Source organism: Harpegnathos saltator, unplaced genomic scaffold (genome assembly GCF_003227715.2).
Source record: "Harpegnathos saltator strain DR-91 unplaced genomic scaffold, Hsal_v8.6 scaffold33, whole genome shotgun sequence".
Lineage (NCBI taxonomy): Eukaryota > Metazoa > Arthropoda > Insecta > Hymenoptera > Formicidae > Harpegnathos > Harpegnathos saltator.
In genome coordinates, this window is record NW_020230128.1 from 243,861 (window position 1) to 262,932 (window position 19,072).

Here is a 19,072-nt window from a genome sequence, read left to right on the forward strand (position 1 = left end):
TTCTGTATTTCTCTCACGAAAGAACTATATTTTATTGATTTGCAACGATTTTTGTTCTCAGGATTAACGTACGATCACAATGTCGCCTCAATTTCTTTTCAACTAGATGAGAACAACCAAGAGGTTATTGCTGTTACATTTCGCTCTGGTATTGTGGTAATACTCGCAACGCAGTTGAAAGGGGAATTTCAAGTAATCCTTTCATGGCGGTGCCAGTAAGTGGATGCATCTCGGAGTCGTCTAAAATTTGACAAAGTTCCGCTATTTCAAAGCCAGCTACATCGTTTACAGTGTGTAAGTAGAGTAACAATCAAAATAATTAATCGATCGACAAGAATAAAACATTCCAACAACGATTACAACGGCGATTGTACATGATACCGTTTAACCTCTTTAATTTCCGCCACTAATGAGTTTCTTGGTATCCTTTCACCGCGCGCTGTTGACGTTTCGTGAATCGTACGATACACAATCACCTCGTATTATCTCGCGCTCCTTTTTTTTTTATTCTGCAGCACGTCACGCCTATATAAAAGGTTAGAGAATTTACGGATTATTCCGTGTACGAATAGCGGCAGAGAAACGTTTCGTATTTTATTCCTTTAAGCGCATCTTTAACGCGCTTTGTCATGTTAGTGTAATATAGTGAAAAACTATTATTTCTCTGAACATTGTATGTATCATAAAATGCATGATCTGCGACATGCGGTTTCACAGATTGCGGCGAGTTTGCTTGTGAAAAATGTCAAGAAATGTGAAAAGAGTGAGAGAGAGAGAGAGAGAGAGAGAGAGAGAGAGAGAGTTTTGGAATCCATTTAAAATTTCCAAGAAGGAGATTAACATATCTGCTTTTCGATTTCTTTTTTAAACTGTTTTTTTTGTTTTACATAGATATGTGACAGAATATACACAAAACACAGATTACAGTCAATGCGAGATTAAAGTCAAAGGTTTTCGCATAATTTTCGACAATAGCAAACTAATTAATATTGAGAAATACCAATTCCATCAAGTGCATGAGTTCAGGGAATGTCTTGCTGTTCGTCTTAAAGTATAATCTGCAATGCTAATCGTTTACGCAACTGTCGTATACAGTCTGCACATTTCACTATTTTTACGCTAGAACGCGCTCACCAAGGAAAAGAGACTTTACATTCAGTTTCTTATCATTCATGACTAGATAACATTCGAAGGTCGCTCCTTGAAACTAGCGTATTCCATAATATTCATATAATCCTGTAAGCATACTTTTGCTATGCTACATGCATCTTTATAAAGGAATAACAACAATAAAAAGGTTATTTTTTAATAACCTTCTATTGTATCGCTTGATTTCACGTCGATCTTCTGTAATCGTACGTTATATATTACGCGTAACAATCTCGTGAGTACGTTCTACATACCGATATATGGAAAGATGTACTCATATAAGGAATCACGTGTACATTGTATGATAATTTATTCAGTAAGACCGTATTATGACACAAGATACAATCGTGAATAATGTTTAATGTATAGTTAATTGTATTATCGGTACATTAAATTTTAATGACGAGCCTTTATATTTACGTTCATATTGCCTTTTTTTCCTTTCTGTCACACTACTTTTATGTCTTCCGAATTTAAAATTATACTTTACGCACGATATATGCGGGAGAACAAAAAGCTTTACAAAACTTTGCAAATGAAATAAATATCATTCATAAGCAGCAAATAATGTTTGGTGCAAAAACGTGTTAGAATAAAATTTTGCAAACATGATATATTCTCACATTAAGTGTATGGAATATACTGTCGTAGGTATGTGTGTAAGATAGAGAGATAAAGAGAGAAAGTGGTGGGGTGGGCAGAGAGGAGGGAGTGGAAGGGAGGGAAAAAGAGGGCACGGCATAAAAAGATCGAAGTAAAATCATACGATATCTCGCGATATCACGCGAAGAGATGCGATGTTACATATTACCGCAGTGTCACTACAACTCGATTGGTAGCCAACGAATGAGTAAGATAAAAGACAGCACATTGACGTCTTATCAAATACATTTAAAGGTATTGAATTTAACAAAAAATACCGCGATTTACACTATGTAATGCTACATATCATGAATAACAAATAAATCTTTTGTTTTATCAAAGTTTTGTGTAAGAAAGTTTGGAATTCAATTTTGAAAATTTTGCTCAAATTAATAAATATCTCAATTCTACTACAAAAGAGGAAAGTCAATAAGAGCATTTTGTTGTCTTCATAAGATTTTTAAAAAACAATTTTTTTGTGTTGTATGATTATTAGGAATGTCAAAAATAACCATTAAGCGAGAAAAAACTTGATCCACAAGTTAATTATTAGTCTAGGTATATCACTATAGTATCTAAATCTTTTTTATGATTAATAAGTGGACTAATAAAATATTTTCGTTCATTTTAATTCTCTACTATCATATTAACATAATTTTAGATTACAATACATACATATATGTTAGTTAATTTTCCGATATATAAAAAAAATTCGGCTAATATGATGACCACCTGAAATTAATACCTATTTGTTATTAGTACCTACATGTCAGGAGTAATAAAAAATTGATTTTTTCATTATTCACTATATTCATTTTTACCTTGAAGATGATACATATTGTAATTTATCATGAAAAGGACTTAGATGCCTTAATGACATATTTATGTTAATAATTACTTTTGGCTTTATGGATCAAGTTTCTTCTTAATGATTATTTGTGGCATTTCTAACTATTATATAATATAAAAAAAATTGTTTTTTGAAAACAAACTGCCTCTGTGGAGGCAGAAAAATGGGCCTCTGTGGAGGCCCTTATTGATCTTTCCACAAAATGTATTGTATATATATACTACAATATTTGTTTTTTATCAAGATTTATAATAGATTGGAATTTTCTACATCCAAGATTATTTCATATATTTCTTAAATTCATCACAGTTTAGACAATAAACTATACCTCTATTTATCAATGTTAAGAAAAATTGTCAACTTCACTCATTCAAGATATATAATATGGTACAGATATATGATATTATGCACAATATAACAGGTGCAAAATAGATAAAATAAAATAAATAAAATAATTTATGCACAACAAAGGATGAAGATGTAAGGGCATTAAAGAATAGAAATAATAAAACTATCAGAACCAATAGCTTTGATCTAACAATGCCAATCTAATACTTATTTATTGATCTGTTGACAGTTGTTCAGAAAAAATGGCAGCAAAGGCGATTCGAGAGGCAACTGGAAAGGATTTAATTAATCGCAAACTTTCTCTTGGAACAAAAGTAGCAAAATGCAGATTTGTACCTGTTACGGAAAATACAAATTGGACCGACATTGTCAATGAATATTCGTGGCTCAAGACAGAAAAATTAGTTGTTAAACCAGATCAATTGATCAAGCGTAGGGGAAAACTTGGATTAATTAAAGCGAATGCAAACTTATCTACGGTACAAGAATGGGTTACACAGCGCATGAACAAGGAACAACAAGTTGGCAAGGCGACTGGAAAGTTAAAAACATTTATAATCGAACCATTCATACCGCACAAATTGGTGAGGCTTCTGCATATTATTGTTTCTTTGTATATAAATATATATGCACATATCTTGACTCATTTTCTTCCCATTATAATTGTTATTTGTGGATTGCATTGTAATTTTTTCTTCTGACTATATGTTTATAAGAAACAACATATATTAAATTAAAAAGAGCCAAAAAAGAAAAGAAAATATCAAGTCAATTATTTGTGGAACTGAGAGACCAGTGCAGCATTGTTTGCAAAATATATAAAGCATACAATTACTATGTATATATGCGATTATAATGTGTATAATGTATATCCCTCGTATTGACGTTGTAGGAAGAGGAAGCTTACGTCTGTATCTATTCTCACCGTAGAGCTGATACTATATTATTTCACCATCAAGGAGGCATTGATATCGGGGATGTGGATGCTAAAGCTTTGAAGTTAGACGTACCAGTTGGCAGCGAGTTACCCGACCGATCCACGTTAATCGATGAGCTTTTGACGAATGTGATGGACGATAAGAAAATGTAACGATATTTAGTCATTGCAAATATTTCTATAAGTGTTATATGTTCTCATTTATACACACACATATATATATATATATCTTTTTTCTCTTTTTTTTTATAGGGTGATCGCCGAATTCATAGAATCTCTCTATAAATTTTACGTTAATTTATATTTCACATATTTGGAGATTAATCCACTGGTGGTAACAGACACCGCGATTTATATACTTGATCTCGCGGCTAAGTTAGATACCACAGCGGATTTCATATGTAGACCCGATTGGGGCGAAATTGATTACCCACCGCCTTTTGGAAGGGATGCTTATTCGGAGGAAGCTTATATTGCTGATCTAGATGCCAAATCCGGCGCTAGTCTGAAGTTGACAATTCTTAACCCGAGCGGTCGAATATGGACGATGGTTGCCGGTGGTGGTAGGTAGACGCGCGATAGAGCGCAGATATAACGACTTTCATTAGTATCTTTATCATTCGGCGTCTCGACTTTATATGTAGCTGAATAACAATTTAGCTGGAATTCAGATGGAATTTTACAGGTGCGTCCGTGATATATTCGGATACGATTTGCGATTTGGGTGCCGCCGATGAGTTGGCTAATTACGGTGAATACTCTGGCGCACCTAGCGAACAACAAACTTACGAGTACGCAAAGACGATATTGAGTTTAATGACGAAAGAAAAGCGTACCGATGGGAAAGTACTTATTATAGGTGGAGGAATTGCTAACTTTACTAACGTAGCCGCGACATTTAAAGGCATCGTTAAGGCTCTGCAAGAATATCAGCCCAAATTGGTGGAGTACAACATAAAGATTTTTGTACGAAGAGCTGGACCTAATTATCAAGAAGGCTTAAGGTTGTAAACTGAGAAAAAAATTTAATTATCTACAAAAAATGTATAATACAGAAAAAAGCAAAGTATAAAATTATATTTTAACAGGATAATACGTGAGGTCGGTAAACGCTTGGGGATTCCCGTTCATGTATTCGGACCCGAGACACATATGACAGCCATATGCGCTATGGCATTAGGAAAAAAACCAATTCCCGATCCAGAAGCCCAAGAATTCTCAACCGCCAACTTTCTGTTACCCTCGGGCCAAGATATCGGACCGTCGTCTTCCTCATCCAAAAGTAACTCACATTCGTCATTAGAACAGCCCAAACTGAAGACCGCCGATGCGGTAGACGCAGTCGGTGACAGGCAACTTTTCCATGATAAAACGAAATCTATCATTTGGGGTATGCAAACTAGAGCTGTGCAGAGTATGTTAGATTTCGATTTTGTTTGCCGGAGATCCGAGCCGTCCGTTGCTGCTATCGTTTATCCTTTCACCGGCGATCACAAGCAAAAGTTTTACTGGGGTCATAAGGAGGTGAGTTTTCAGATTTAAAGTGAACTATATACATGTATATATGCATAATGAGAAAAAAGAATCAAATGACAAAAGAAACAATTAGTGTGATATCGAAGTGTGCAACATTTTGTAAAAAGCTCGTCGATAATAATATAGAAATGTTGATACTAGTAAAATATCGTTTTTTGTTTCTTTTCTAAATAGGTTCTCATTCCTGTTTATAAACAAATGAAAGATGCTATGGCTAAGCATAAGGACGCCGATGTAATGGTCACGTTTGCCTCTTTAAGATCCGCTTACGAAAGCACAATGGAAACCATGCAATTTCCTCAAATCAGGACGATTGCCATTATCGCGGAAGGTATCCCCGAAAATATGACTAGAAAATTGATTTTAACGGCACAACAGAAGAATGTAACCATTATTGGGCCAGCGACTGTGGGAGGTGTAAAGCCAGGTTGCTTCAAGATCGGCAATACCGGCGGAATGATGGACAATATCCTTCATAGTAAATTGTACAGACCCGGCAGGTAACATAACGCAATGAACGATTCTCTCTAAATGTGACGAGCGTGTCACATCTGCGGGTAACTTAACACATAAAGACGTGTAAAATACAAAAAATGTGACTGACATGATTGACGAGGAATATCATTTTCAGTGTCGCTTATGTTTCTCGGTCCGGTGGCATGTCAAACGAGCTGAATAATATAATCTCGAAAGCTTCTAACGGCGTATTGGAAGGTGTCGCTATCGGTGGAGACCGTTATCCGGGGACCACCTTTATGGATCATATAATGCGATATCAGAATGACTCGGATGCAAAACTGATAATATTGCTCGGAGAAGTCGGTGGTGTCGAAGAGTATGAAGTATGCGAAGCACTAAAGACAGACAAGATCACCAAGCCGTTGATAGCTTGGTGCATCGGCACCTGTGCCAGTATGTTCAGTTCTGAAGTGCAGTTCGGCCATGCTGGTTCCATCGCACATACTAATCTCGAGACGGCTTCTGCGAAAAATGCGGCTTTGAAGGCTGCCGGTGCGTATGTTCCAGAGAGCTTTGATAATCTCGGCGATCTCATGCAGACTGTTTACGAACAATTGGTAAAAGATGGCACGATAGTACCGGAACCCGAAGTTCCACCACCGACAGTACCGATGGATTACAATTGGGCCAGAGTAAGTTCATCATCAGCATCATCATCATCATTATCATCGTCATCATCATCATTATTATTATTATTATTATCATTACCTTTTTTACCTTCTGTATTCAAGTTGAATTTCATCGTGTTCTGTCATAGTAGTACAAGTGATAGAAGAATCACACAGTTGTAATTAATGGTTTCATCAATATTAACAGGAACTCGGCTTGATACGTAAACCAGCGTCATTTATGACGTCGATTTGCGACGAACGCGGACAGGAGTTGCTATACGCCGGTATGCCAGTAACTGAAGTACTGAAGCAAAACGTGGGCATCGGTGGCGTCGTCTCGCTTCTTTGGTTTCAGCGTTGTTTACCACCAACTTACTGCAAGTTCCTTGAAATGTCGCTCATGTTAACGGCTGATCATGGTCCGGCTGTTTCCGGAGCTCACAATACTATTGTTTGCGCGCGTGCTGGCAAGGATTTAGTTAGCTCTCTTGTCTCGGGACTACTCACTATCGTAAGTAGAAAGTGACAAGTGACGGAAGTTATACATGTGTAAACTAATACGCGTCGCATATGTGCTATACTTGATGTATACTTTAATCTCAAGAGAGCTTATTAAAAATGCAGGGTGATCGTTTCGGTGGTGCCTTAGATGGGGCAGCTCGTATGTTTTCCGAGGCATACGACGCCGGTCTACATCCGCAAGAATTCGTAAATAATACACGTAAAAAGGGCAAGCTGATTATGGGTATCGGTCATCGTGTCAAATCCATCAATAATCCAGACATGCGTGTCAAACTCATCAAAGAGTACGTGTTGGAAAATTTCCCGGCAAAACCCTTGGTCGATTATGCATTGGAAGTTGAGAAAATAACGACCAGCAAGAAACCTAATTTAATTCTTAATGTAGACGGTATTATCGCCTGTGCTTTCGTTGATATGCTACGGAACAGTGGTACCTTTACGAGAGAAGAGGCACAGGAATATATTGAAATAGGTGCCATAAATAGCTTATTCGTCCTTGGTCGCAGCATCGGATTCATCGGTAAGACTGCATTTGTGCACGTTCGCACACACATACACGTTTTATTATAGACAGATATTTTATTACTTCAGTTAAATGCCAAAAGAAAGGACTTGGTTTACATTCCTTAGTTACATTCATCCATATCCTATATCTGATATCTTATATCTGTCGAATTATTTGTTTTAAATAACAGCAATGTTATAGTCTTTGTTTCAAAACTTTAAAAAATTTAATTTTACCTTTATATAAACCTCAACATTAGCCTTAATATAATTCCTATTTCTGCTTATTTCCTATTTTATCGTAGTAATTTACTTTATTTCCCACATATTCTATTTATCTATTTTTTTGTTTACTATTTTTTTTATCTTTTTCTTCCTTTTAATTGCTTTATCTTTTTTCCTCTTCTTCTCAATTCATTGCATATTCTTGCATCTTTGCGATCTTTGCATCATGTTTTTTTATCTACTGACTTATATTGCTATTCAAGGATTTATTTAATCTTATATCTATCTTCGTTCTACATTTCACTATATCTCTATATCTTATACTAATTTACACTTTTATTATCACCTCAATTCTGTTGTGTGCGTGCGTGCGTGCGTGCGTGGTGCGTGCTGCGTGCGTGCGTGGTGCGTGTCGTGCGTGCGTGCGTGCGTGCGTGCGTGCGTGCGTGCGTGCGTGCGTGCGTGCGTGCGTGCGTGCGTGCGTGCGTGCGTGCGTGCGTGCGTGCGTGGCGTGCGTGCGTGCGTGCGTGCGTGCGTGCGTGCGTGCGTGCGTGCGTGCGTGCGTGGCGTGCGTGCGTGCGTGCGTGCGTGCGTGCGTGGCGTGCGTGCGTGCGTGCGTGCGTGCGTGCGTGCGTGCGTGCGTGCGTGCGTGCGTGGCGTGCGTGCGTGCGTGCGTGCGTGCGTGCGTGGCGTGCGTGCGTGCGTGCGTGCGTGCGTGCGTGCGTGCGTGGCGTGCGTGCGTGCGTGGCGTGCGTGCGTGCGTGCGTGCGTGCGTGCGTGCGTGCGTGCGTGCGTGCGTGCGTGCGTGCGTGCGTGCGTGCGTGCGTGCGTGCGTGCGTGCGTGCGTGCGTGCGTGCGTGCGTGCGTGCGTGCGTGCGTGCGTGCGTGCGTGCGTGCGTGCGTGCGTGCGTGCGTGCGTGCGTGCGTGCGTGCGTGCGTGCGTGCGTGCGTGCGTGGTGCGTGCGTGGCGTGGCGTGCGTGGTGCGTGCGTGGTGCGTGCGTGCGTGGTGCGTGCGTGCGTGGTGGTGGTGGGGGGGGGGGGGGGGGGGGGGGGGGGGGGGGGGGGGGGGTGGTGGTGCGTGGTGCGTGGTGCGTGCGTGCGTGCGTGCGTGCGTGCGTGCGTGCGTGCGTGGCGTGCGTGCGTGCGTGCGTGCGTGCGTGTATACTTCCTTCTTTTTTATATACCAATCTAATTCCAATTATTCCACTGACCTTTACATTTATTTTATTTGTTCTATTCCTATCTCTATTTTTTGTAATCGTTTTGTAATATTTTCCTCGTATCTCATAACTTTGATACCCCATTCTATTTTGCATATATTATTTTATATATTATGTTTAACAATTTTGCTCTCTCTTAGGTCACTATATGGATCAGAAAAGATTAAAGCAAGGTCTCTACCGTCACCCGTGGGACGATATTTCTTATGTGTTACCTGAGCAATATAATTGAAAATGATCGAATAACACGTTGTGCAATGTTTCATATTGCTAATTACACATGCTCGGTTTGAAAATCGTATCTTAAAGATACGAATGAGTGAACAAAAACGTTGAGAAATAGATACAGATGTCATTGTGGTATCTCAATCTTGATGTCACAAACTTAATTACCAGTCGAAGTTAGTACATACGCGCAATGCTGCACATACGTGAGAAAAGAGTGCTGTACTCTAATTTCTCAGAGAAGATATTTATCTGTTAACTCGAAATTTCAACTAATATAATATTGGATAATCGAGGAGTATGTTATTAGGAGACATCAAGTCGGACGATTGCAGGGATGTTTTAAACGAAGGTCAATATTTCACGCAACTATATCCTAGTCGGATATAAACCTGAAGTAATTCTACTTTAAATGCCTATCAAACACATTCCATAGTGTGCATTTTTGTTTGACTAGCAGAAAGTTTAGTGGATGGTGATTATCTGACATTTGTTTGGGGATTAATTAACATGATTTTTTTAATTGAAACTATCATTAATTAAGTAGAAACACTGCAATGTTATTAATCTTGTGCACAATTCTGAAATACAACTTATGAGGAAAATAGACTATGTTATATATTATTAGGAGAAAACAAAAGATATTTATAAGCATTTTGTTAAAATTTTTTTATTTAATATCGTACAGCATGCACATATATATTTTGCACATTTGCTATACGTGTTTATAGGTAAATAAAAATTAAGAAGATATTGTTATTTATTTTCAAGTATGTCACATGTACACATTGATAAATTTTTAAACGTGAAAAATATTACAAGTAGAAATAAAAGTATAATTGTCATTTTGCATCAGAATGATTTATAATTTTTATGATTTTGCTTTGAAATAATTTATGATAGTAATAAAACTATTACTATATGTTCGAAAAATTCGTTTTATACTTTCTATGTATTCAAAGAGTAACTTTATTGAAGCAAATATGTATCATTTTGTTCAGTGACCTTGGTCCACCTCTCTATAAAGATCTACAGAAGCCAAGAGCAAATCTCGACTTGACTCGCGAGGGGCCTATGTGGCGAGAGTGCGTAAGAGCGTTTCTATGTACAGATGTATCTATACACATGTGGTAGTATCGTCGCGCAGTCAAGAGCAGGATGGTTATGTCGGTTGGACAAGAATAGACAATCGATTGCCAACCATAGTTGCTTTTCAACAAGAAATATGAAGAGACAGGTGACACAAAGTGTTTTGTTTCTTACTCTACATATAAAATGACATAAGTATATACAGCTGAAAAGCAGAATCAGTTTCTGCATGTTGAACTCATGACTTGATTATTTGGAGAATATAATAAATTTCTAAATATTGGGAGAAGTTAGCAGCACTGCTTTCTGTAAGTGCATATATTTATATGAATGTATGTTTCATGTTTATATAGCGATTATATGTTAATTAATAAATTAAAAGGATGTTCTATTGTAAACATTGCGCAAGCGATATCAGTTCGCTCGATGAAGTACCGAACATAGTTGCTCTATTGCAAAAGAAATATATTTTAGAAGGTAAAAATATATTTTAAACTATGTCTAAACAAAGTTATAATAAAACATGAATTATGTTGAAGTGCAACTTACCACTTACATTTGGTCTGTTCTTTGTAGCTGCACTGCTGAACTGGTGCAATAAGCTAGAGTGAGAAAACCTATATTTGTCTCACTTTAACTTATTGCGCCAGTTCAACAGTGCAGCTACAAAGAACAGACCAATTGAGAATCAAATAGTGTTCCAACAAACAGCTGTAAACAGACAGCGCCTCGGTGTTTGACACTTTTACCATTTTGCGTCTCCTTGCTGGAAAATAATCTCTGTAGCGTACGTAAGTCTAATATTACATGTGTCGTACGACAAGCTTTTCGGATATAATTGATTGGCGTACGCAGAGCAATCCTAGAAATATTTTGTTTGTTAACCAATCAACGTATTCGAAAAGATTATCGTACGACAAATATAATATTAGGCTAAGCGTATCAAGAAAAGGATAGGTTAATGAGAGAAATAGCGAATGTATACCTTTCTCTCTTGCAAGAGATAAATAAAATCGCTCTTATGTATAGTATAGATTTTTATGAGACGGTCTTTATTTAAGATTTGCTCTTGGCTACTGCAGATCCTTAATTAAGATAAGGTGCTTTTTAGTGATTATTACGTCGCTATCTGCTATTAGTCATTATCCGCAACAATGGCGTGGACGAATTACCAACGCATATTAGCTATACTTCAAGTGACTACGGGATCGTTTAATACTTTATCGGTTAAGTAAGTGTATAATTATTATTAATACGAAGAAAAAAAATTATACGGGAGAAAATGAGTCGAACAAATGCAATTACCACGCCAGACTTTGATAAAGTCATACTTACTCAACGTCTTTTCGTCTGTAAAACAAAACTTAGAGTTAAAATAATTACTGGGTGCAATGTAGCAAAAACGATTAATTGTTAGAAAATAAAGTTTCTTGAAATTAAGAAATTTGTCGTACTTGTATATATTCGTATAAGCATGCGCCATGTTAGAAATTGCGCGCGAAATTTTAATCTCTGCAAATCATACATAATTCGTTAATTATAAATTCGTTAATTATACTAAATGAGCATCGAATTTTCACCGAAATATGTAGTGAAGATTATATTCTAAGTATTTATCATCACAGTTTCGTAAATATTAAAATTTAATTTCAAATTTATTTAGATTCGCGGACCAACAAGAAGTGGTTGGTGATGATGGACAAGTTAGACATTTTAATCATCCTTTCATGCAATCATCGTTTATGTTCTTTGGAGAGGCTCTTTGTTTTGTAGCATTCAAGTTTTTCTATTATTATTACAATCGACGAGCAGTAGGTATCTGTATTTTAACTTCCGACAGTCAAGTAAGAATTATACTATGTTTATTATATTGATTTGTTTGCAGGATGGTTCTGTAGATAATAATGTACTCACTAAAGGCACGAGAATTTTTAATCCTTTTATCTTGCTAATACCTGCTTTATGTGATATGTGTGCAACATCCATAATGTACATCGGTCTAAACATGACTTACGCAAGCAGCTTTCAGATGTTGCGTGGAGCAGTGATTGTTTTTACAGGAATATTCTCTATTGTATTTCTTCATAGGAAATTGAGGGCATGGGAATGGACAGGCATTGCTTTTGTTATAGTTGGTTTAGCATTAGTTGGTGCTAGTGATATGTTAACATCGGAGAATGCTGATATGGATACCAATTCTATGCTGACTGGAGACTTGCTTATTATATTTGCACAGGTATCATTCCGCTGCTGGTATTCATTTACTGTTATATCTATTTACAATTTCTACTAGTCTACATTATCAAATTGTCAAATTATTTGTAAATTGTCTGTTCTTGTGTAATAATAAATTCCAAAATCACAAAAATACAGGTGATAACAGCCATTCAAATGGTTGTAGAAGAAAAGTTTGTGGGAGAGCAGGACATACCAGCATTACAAGCTATTGGATGGGAAGGTTTGTACATATTTTATATTTCCTTATATATACTCTTATATATAAACTCTATTTTTGAAATTGATTCTAAATGTTCTGGCAGTAGGATTTTTTTTCTCAAATTACCTAAAAACACTTGGTTCTAAGAGATCTAAAATTTAATTCTATAAGAAACAGGACATCCTATATATATTTTCCTTTTCCTTACAGGCATTTTTGGATTTATTGGTATTTGTCTTGTCATGATACCTCTCAATTTTATTAAAGCACCACCACCATTCGCAGACAATTCACGTGGCACTCTCGAGCACTCTGTGGAAGCTTTGATCCAAATTGGAAATAGTAGCAAATTATTGATAGCTGTCATTGGTTAGATTATTCTTTTCTTCTTAACTTTTCTTCTTAACTTATTATGGGATTAATACGAGTTTTTCGCTCTTGTTTCACGCTATATTTTGCGTGCATTTAATACTATAAATATTCAATGAGCTTTTGTATTTGATTGGCATATTCTTTTAGATTCTAAAATATATGCTAATCAGAAGCAAAACTCACTGAGTACTGTAGTATTGAATGCATCCTTTGTATTACAGGCATAGCATTCAGTATTGCCTTCTTTAATTATGCTGGTATTAGTGTTACCAAAGAAATAAATGCTACAACAAGGATGATATTAGACAGTGTTCGTACAGTCATAATCTGGGCTTTTTCTTTAGCATTCGGATGGCAAGCTTTCCATTATATGCAGGTACAACATCAAGAAAAGTTTTCAGCTATGTAAAAGAAAACCAATCATATAAAATTGATGTTTCACTACAGGTCATTGGTTTCACGGTTCTTTTAATCGGTATGGCATGTTATAACAAGGTTGTCATTCCGCAATTATTCAGGAAACTTCGTTCGCGACGGGGGCGTCATACATTGTCTGGAAAAGAAGATCATATTGTTAATACTGCCGCAGATGATGTGCAAGAGACAATATAAAAGATTTTATGAGAAATCGTTGGATATCGTACGCTACGTGATCATTATTTTATAAAAGATTAACAAGAATTGTGATTTCCTACAAACCGACAATCGTAAAAATTTCTTATGTTCTTTTGTTCTTGTTATATACGAATATAATTATCTATTTAGAATAATCGTTGTAAATTTGCCATTAGACAAGATAGACATAACATACATACACATATTGTTGATTGAAGTAGAAAATATCACGTGGACGAAAATCTTATGTCGACGAAAAAACATTATACAAAATATTACAAATCAGGTGACACGAATTATATTTCGTAAATTCTGCAAGTTATAATAATGTCATCGAGATCATTCGGTCTTCCAGTAATTTTTTTTATTAAATTGTCTCGCGATACACATTTAATTCTGGTGTTGAATTCACACGTATGTATGATTTACTTTTAGCAAAATTTGCTATTTCTTATTTAACGTATAATCCGAAATCTATAAAATATAACAAATGCATTTCACAATATTTTTTTACATTTATGTATTTTATAATGGTATGAAGAACGGAATCATATCGCTAAGAGAGTATGGTCATGAATAAAAAATTGTTTCAAAATGTATCCGTCTAGTCCAATGGAAGAATTCTCTCCTGGAGATAAATTTATTCTTGCCAATACTCATCGTTTATAATCGTTATTTTTCATTGCGGTATTCTTAATTATTTATACATATATTTTCATGTACCGAATTTGTATGTTCGGTTATTTTCTATCGGGTATATGGTTAAAAAATGTAATGTATATGAATATAGTAATATAATAATTTTACCTTTATTTGTTGTCGAGTATATTTGGTTTTTTTATCAAACTAATTTCATTGCGCACATTTCGTAAATTGCACGAGTTCGTAGCCAAACGTATATATGTACATATATATGTATATATATTCATTACTTATATCTATGTATATATAGTTACGTATATATAGTTACATATCTTCGAAGTTGTATATTCTTGTAGTAGCAAAATTAATCTTTTTGATATAAGCGGGTCTTAGGAAATATTCCTGCTGATGGATGTAGTTGTACATGGTTACAGGGGTATACGTCGCGAGAGAAAAGGGGGAGTAGAGGAAGGAAAAGAAAAGGGGAGAAAAGGATCAGTAAATTGACAATTTTTTAACCCGTGTTACACAGCGAGCGATTATATCAATCTTTCCATATTGAAAGAGTTCACACTACCTTGAGAATCTTTAGTTTTCCATTAGCTTCGTTAACTCTACGATAATAATATCTATCGTATCTATTGAACATACTATGACCAACCATTCCAGCTGTTGTATAAATGTGATATTACGAGAAAATGAGATAATATAGAATTCATTATTTTAAATAATATAATGATTTCCTTTTTTTTCAATGTATTCTCTTGTGGAGTATTGCACATTAAGTTTGATTGATTTTGATTATTCTCAAGTATATTCCACCTGTTGGTGCCAGTAGAAACGCTTTAGGATCATTTATATAAGGTATTTGCGTTTTCTCACAAATGTCAACAATGTAGTTTCGCAATATCTTTACGAGTCCAATTTTGGTCTGATAAACAGCAAAGCGGGCACCTGTGAATAAATAATAAACAGCCATTAAACAATAAACCTTTATTGTTTTACCTTTGTATTAGAGAAATATTTCAAGAATCTACTTCATTGTACCTATGCAATTCCTTGGGCCGTCGCCAAAAGGTAAGTAAAACATAGCGTTCCTGGTTTGCATGGCTTCCTCGTTAAATCTCTCTGGATCGAAAACTTCCGGATCCGGATATATATTTGGATCTCGTTGAATCGCATAAACTGGTATCCATACAGTTTGGCCTTTCGATATATTAATTTCTGTACCGTCGAAAGTATAATCCGATGTCGATTTCCTCATCAGAAATGTCGCCGGCGGATATTTCCGTAATGTTTCTGCATATATTGATAACGACAAAAAAAATAAGTTATGAAAATGTATTTATATAAACTAAAATAAATATGTCTTAAGCTCAATAATATTGAGAAGCAGTATATTTTTTATCATTCTTTTAATCTCTTCAGAAGATGTACCTTTAAAAACTTTATCTAAGTAGTCCATTTCTTTGATGTTGTTATACGTTAAAATGCCATCATTTTTTGCATACTTATGATTAATTTCTTCTCGTAGTTTATCTTGTATTTTATGATTCTGTGCCAACTCGTAAAGTGCATGACTCATGGTGGTTGATGAAGTTTCAAAGCCGGCGAGAAAAAATACGAATGCTTGAGAAGCAATTACACTGTCGGTCAATTCTGAAATGTATCAGCTTTCTTGTATCAAAGCTCATTTTATATACAATTCAACTTTTACACAGTCGTAGTAAATTGCAAATTATTTGAATTGTCATACAGACAAGAAACTTACTTTGATCGAAATTAGAACATTTATGTAATGTTATTGCTACTCGATGCGTTAAGAATTTTATTATAATTTATATATTTCTCATTAAGACTTATATCTATTTTTTGTATATAAAAGATTCTTGGTGTAAGAAAAAAAGGAAAGAGTAGAAAAGAATCATATAGATGATCTGTATAATTGATATTTACCAATGTCGATTTTATCCGGATGCCTTTTTAATTCAAGTAGCATATCAACGAAATCGTGTCGAACAATATTATTCTTTTCTCTATAATCCAGATTTTCCATGAGAATGCGTGTGAAGAATTTGGTGAAATTTGTTTGTGGTAGGATATAACCGAGAATATTGTAAAACCATGGTGCAGCTTGTTTGATTCTGAGTCGCATCACATTTTGCCATTTCGTTGCAAACACTTCTCTTCCCATTCTACGAAATTCGCTGTCCACGTCGGACAGTGAATTCGTATCGATACCAAAAGCACAGCTACCGATAACATCAGTTGTATATTTTGCCGTCAGCTCACGGCACTCTACAGGCTCATTCTTACTAGCCAATTTCTCTACGTATTGTTCTAAATGTTCAGAACATTCTAATATTAGAGGAAACATATCTTTCAATTTACCAGATGTAAACACAGGTGATAGCTTTGTCCTTAAGGGCCTCCACCTTTTTGGTTCTAAAGCGACTAAGTGTTGCGACAGTGGTTCAGTCTGCAAAAGAACAAATTTCTTATTTTAAGTTTGGATTCTATACATATACATGTGTTGGTTTACAGAAATTTCCTTTTTGAAATTTTAAATATAAATATAAACCTCATAATTTGTGATAATTCCTATCATCTAGTATGCTCCATTAAGATTATCATGTAATTTAACAAAATAAAATTCTTAGAAAATGTTATATATATATATATATTAAAATAAATATATAATAATATAATATATAATATATATATGTAAATATATAATAAATATAATATATAAATATATAATAATAAATATAATATATAAATATATAATAACAATAAATATAATATATATAATAATAAATATATATATTGCAACTTAACCAGAAATGATTATACCTTCTCATGAATAGTAAGTCCTCTGTCGGCAAAGTTGGAGAAATCTTTGATAAGAACATCTTTGATCAAATTTGGGTCTTTTACAATAAGAATAGGACTTCTTCTAGCAAATATGCCAATTACAGGCTCATCTTTGTAACTGTTATATATTTCCATCAAATAATCACTCATAGCTTTCTTAGCTAGCATAACATCTTTGATATTACCAAACAATGCAATTGGTTGTGGACCAGGAACATTACGCAATTTCCAAAAATCAAAGGTTGATGTAAAGTAGTAATTGATGATAAAAATTATGAAAACAATGATAGATAATAAATCTAAAAGTTCCATAGCTAGTGCTAGTCTTTCACTTTACTGGTTGTTGATCAAGGATTATTTTCACTGAAAAAATAATATTCAGATAAAAAGAGAAAACAAATTTTTATTTGGTTTATATAAAGCAACTCTGAATTGTAATTACATATATATTAGAAGATAGAAATATAATTAAGTTTAATTAGAGGAAACATCTTTCAATTTACCAGATGTAAAAACAGGTGATAGCTTTGTCCTTAAGGGCCTCCTAATTAAACTCTAATTAAACTTTCAGAAAAATATATCTTGTTACCTATATAGTTGTAGTATAATAATGATTTTGGCTTGAATTAGCTTTCAACTATATATAATTTCCAAATGTGTAAAGTTTCTCATAATTGTTACTCTCATTACTCTTAAAAACTTATTTTAGAGCTGCTATATAACAAAGAGAATGTAGCGATTTTATTATTTCTACAAAATTAAATTAATCAAAAAATATTTGATATAATTGTTCATTATTTAAAATTTTACATTTAAAATTTTACATTTGTAATTTTAGTGATTTACATAAGATTAGATATTGTCAGACAGATATTAATGTTCGATCATTTTTACAGCCTTAAGAAACTTTAAAAAAAGCTATACTCCTTTTTGTAATATTATTACAACTCATACATTAATTAAAATATGCTTTGTACAAAGTTTTGTAATGAATAAAACCACAGACAATAAGCGAATATAAGTTACCTAAAGATTTACACTACTGCACATTCACGTTTGTACTGCCTTTAACGACATCACTTACAAGAATACTACCGACTCGTCTTGGCTTCAATTATATGAATGCGTTACGGTGGAAAAGTTTTATTGTAATTATTTGCCTGAGTCATGATGAAACGCAAGAATGATATCTTCCAGGATTTCATTTTTGCTTATACTCTCAAATCACATGATGACATATATTACATGATGACACAAATTATAAGAATCATATCGACAGATGCTGATTCAAATTGGTAATGTATATACTCGGAAAATGGTTACTTTATTACATTTATTCCCGTTATATTTATTAATGTGATAAGATAAGACAAGTTTAATAAAATAAAACAAATATTGACATCATTCATGTGACGATATTTAACAATAGCCTCAATTTTTTTTATATATGTTAAGCCAGCGGTACACGATTCCATCCATCTTCGGAAATGCACCAATCAGAACGCAGTATTTTCATCCAGCAAGCAATCCAGCACAAAAACAAGCACCGTGTGCCGCTGACTTTACACGAGTTTTCAATCTCCTTCCTAGGCTGCGTTCCGATATTCACTGCCAGTGCACTATTAAAAATACATAGTTTGTGTCACGTATACTATAGATTTTCAGTACTTGTAGTGAATATCGGAACGCAACCCTAAAGCTTAGACTCCATGTATGCGATAGAGCTCCGGCAAATGCTGCGGTGACCAATCAGG

General features: G+C 34.9%; 3 protein-coding genes across 9 annotated transcripts; 2 read left to right on the plus strand and 1 right to left on the minus strand.

The window, feature by feature from the left end:
* The first annotated feature begins 170 nt into the window (after positions 1–170).
* ATPCL (ATP-citrate synthase) lies at positions 171–9,898 on the plus strand. 2 transcript variants are annotated; one of them, XM_011149511.3, is made up of 11 exons: positions 171–294; positions 3,219–3,573; positions 3,882–4,075; positions 4,179–4,489; positions 4,612–4,930; positions 5,015–5,450; positions 5,637–5,962; positions 6,094–6,613; positions 6,798–7,103; positions 7,217–7,634; positions 9,205–9,898. In XM_011149511.3, the coding sequence occupies exons 2-11, from the start codon at positions 3,232–3,234 to the stop codon at positions 9,294–9,296; spliced, it is 3,264 nt and encodes a 1,087-aa protein (XP_011147813.1). In that variant the 5' UTR covers positions 171–294; positions 3,219–3,231; the 3' UTR covers positions 9,297–9,898. The 2 variants fall into 2 exon arrangements, with proteins under 2 accessions (XP_011147813.1, XP_011147814.1); XM_011149512.3 differs by lacking the exon at positions 171–294 and adding an exon at positions 1,936–2,046.
* A 300-nt stretch (positions 9,899–10,198) lies between these two features.
* Positions 10,199–14,408, plus strand: Tango9 (transport and golgi organization 9). 4 transcript variants are annotated; one of them, XM_025300164.1, is made up of 8 exons: positions 10,199–10,686; positions 11,490–11,609; positions 12,042–12,189; positions 12,264–12,614; positions 12,752–12,836; positions 13,026–13,184; positions 13,409–13,563; positions 13,635–14,408. In XM_025300164.1, exons 2-8 carry the CDS (start codon positions 11,533–11,535, stop codon positions 13,797–13,799), a joined length of 1,140 nt encoding a protein of 379 aa, XP_025155949.1. In that variant the 5' UTR covers positions 10,199–10,686; positions 11,490–11,532; the 3' UTR covers positions 13,800–14,408. The 4 variants fall into 4 exon arrangements, with proteins under 4 accessions (XP_025155949.1, XP_011147820.1, XP_011147824.1 ...); XM_011149518.3 differs by lacking the exon at positions 10,199–10,686 and adding an exon at positions 11,011–11,169 and having other exon boundaries at positions 11,440–11,609; XM_011149522.3 differs by lacking the exon at positions 10,199–10,686 and adding an exon at positions 11,011–11,169.
* A 181-nt stretch (positions 14,409–14,589) lies between these two features.
* On the minus strand, positions 14,590–18,670 carry LOC105188187 (cytochrome P450 6a2). 3 transcript variants are annotated; one of them, XM_011149514.3, is made up of 7 exons: positions 18,345–18,670; positions 17,822–17,882; positions 17,298–17,681; positions 16,401–16,923; positions 15,882–16,103; positions 15,492–15,743; positions 14,590–15,398 (listed from the first exon to the last, which is right to left on the minus strand). In XM_011149514.3, exons 3-7 carry the CDS (start codon positions 17,628–17,630, stop codon positions 15,226–15,228), a joined length of 1,503 nt encoding a protein of 500 aa, XP_011147816.1. In that variant the 5' UTR covers positions 17,631–17,681; positions 17,822–17,882; positions 18,345–18,670; the 3' UTR covers positions 14,590–15,225. The 3 variants fall into 3 exon arrangements, with proteins under 3 accessions (XP_011147816.1, XP_011147818.1, XP_011147815.1); XM_011149516.3 differs by lacking the exon at positions 17,822–17,882 and having other exon boundaries at positions 18,403–18,670; XM_011149513.3 differs by lacking the exon at positions 17,822–17,882 and having other exon boundaries at positions 18,345–18,669.
* Between the last annotated feature and the right edge of the window lie 402 nt (positions 18,671–19,072).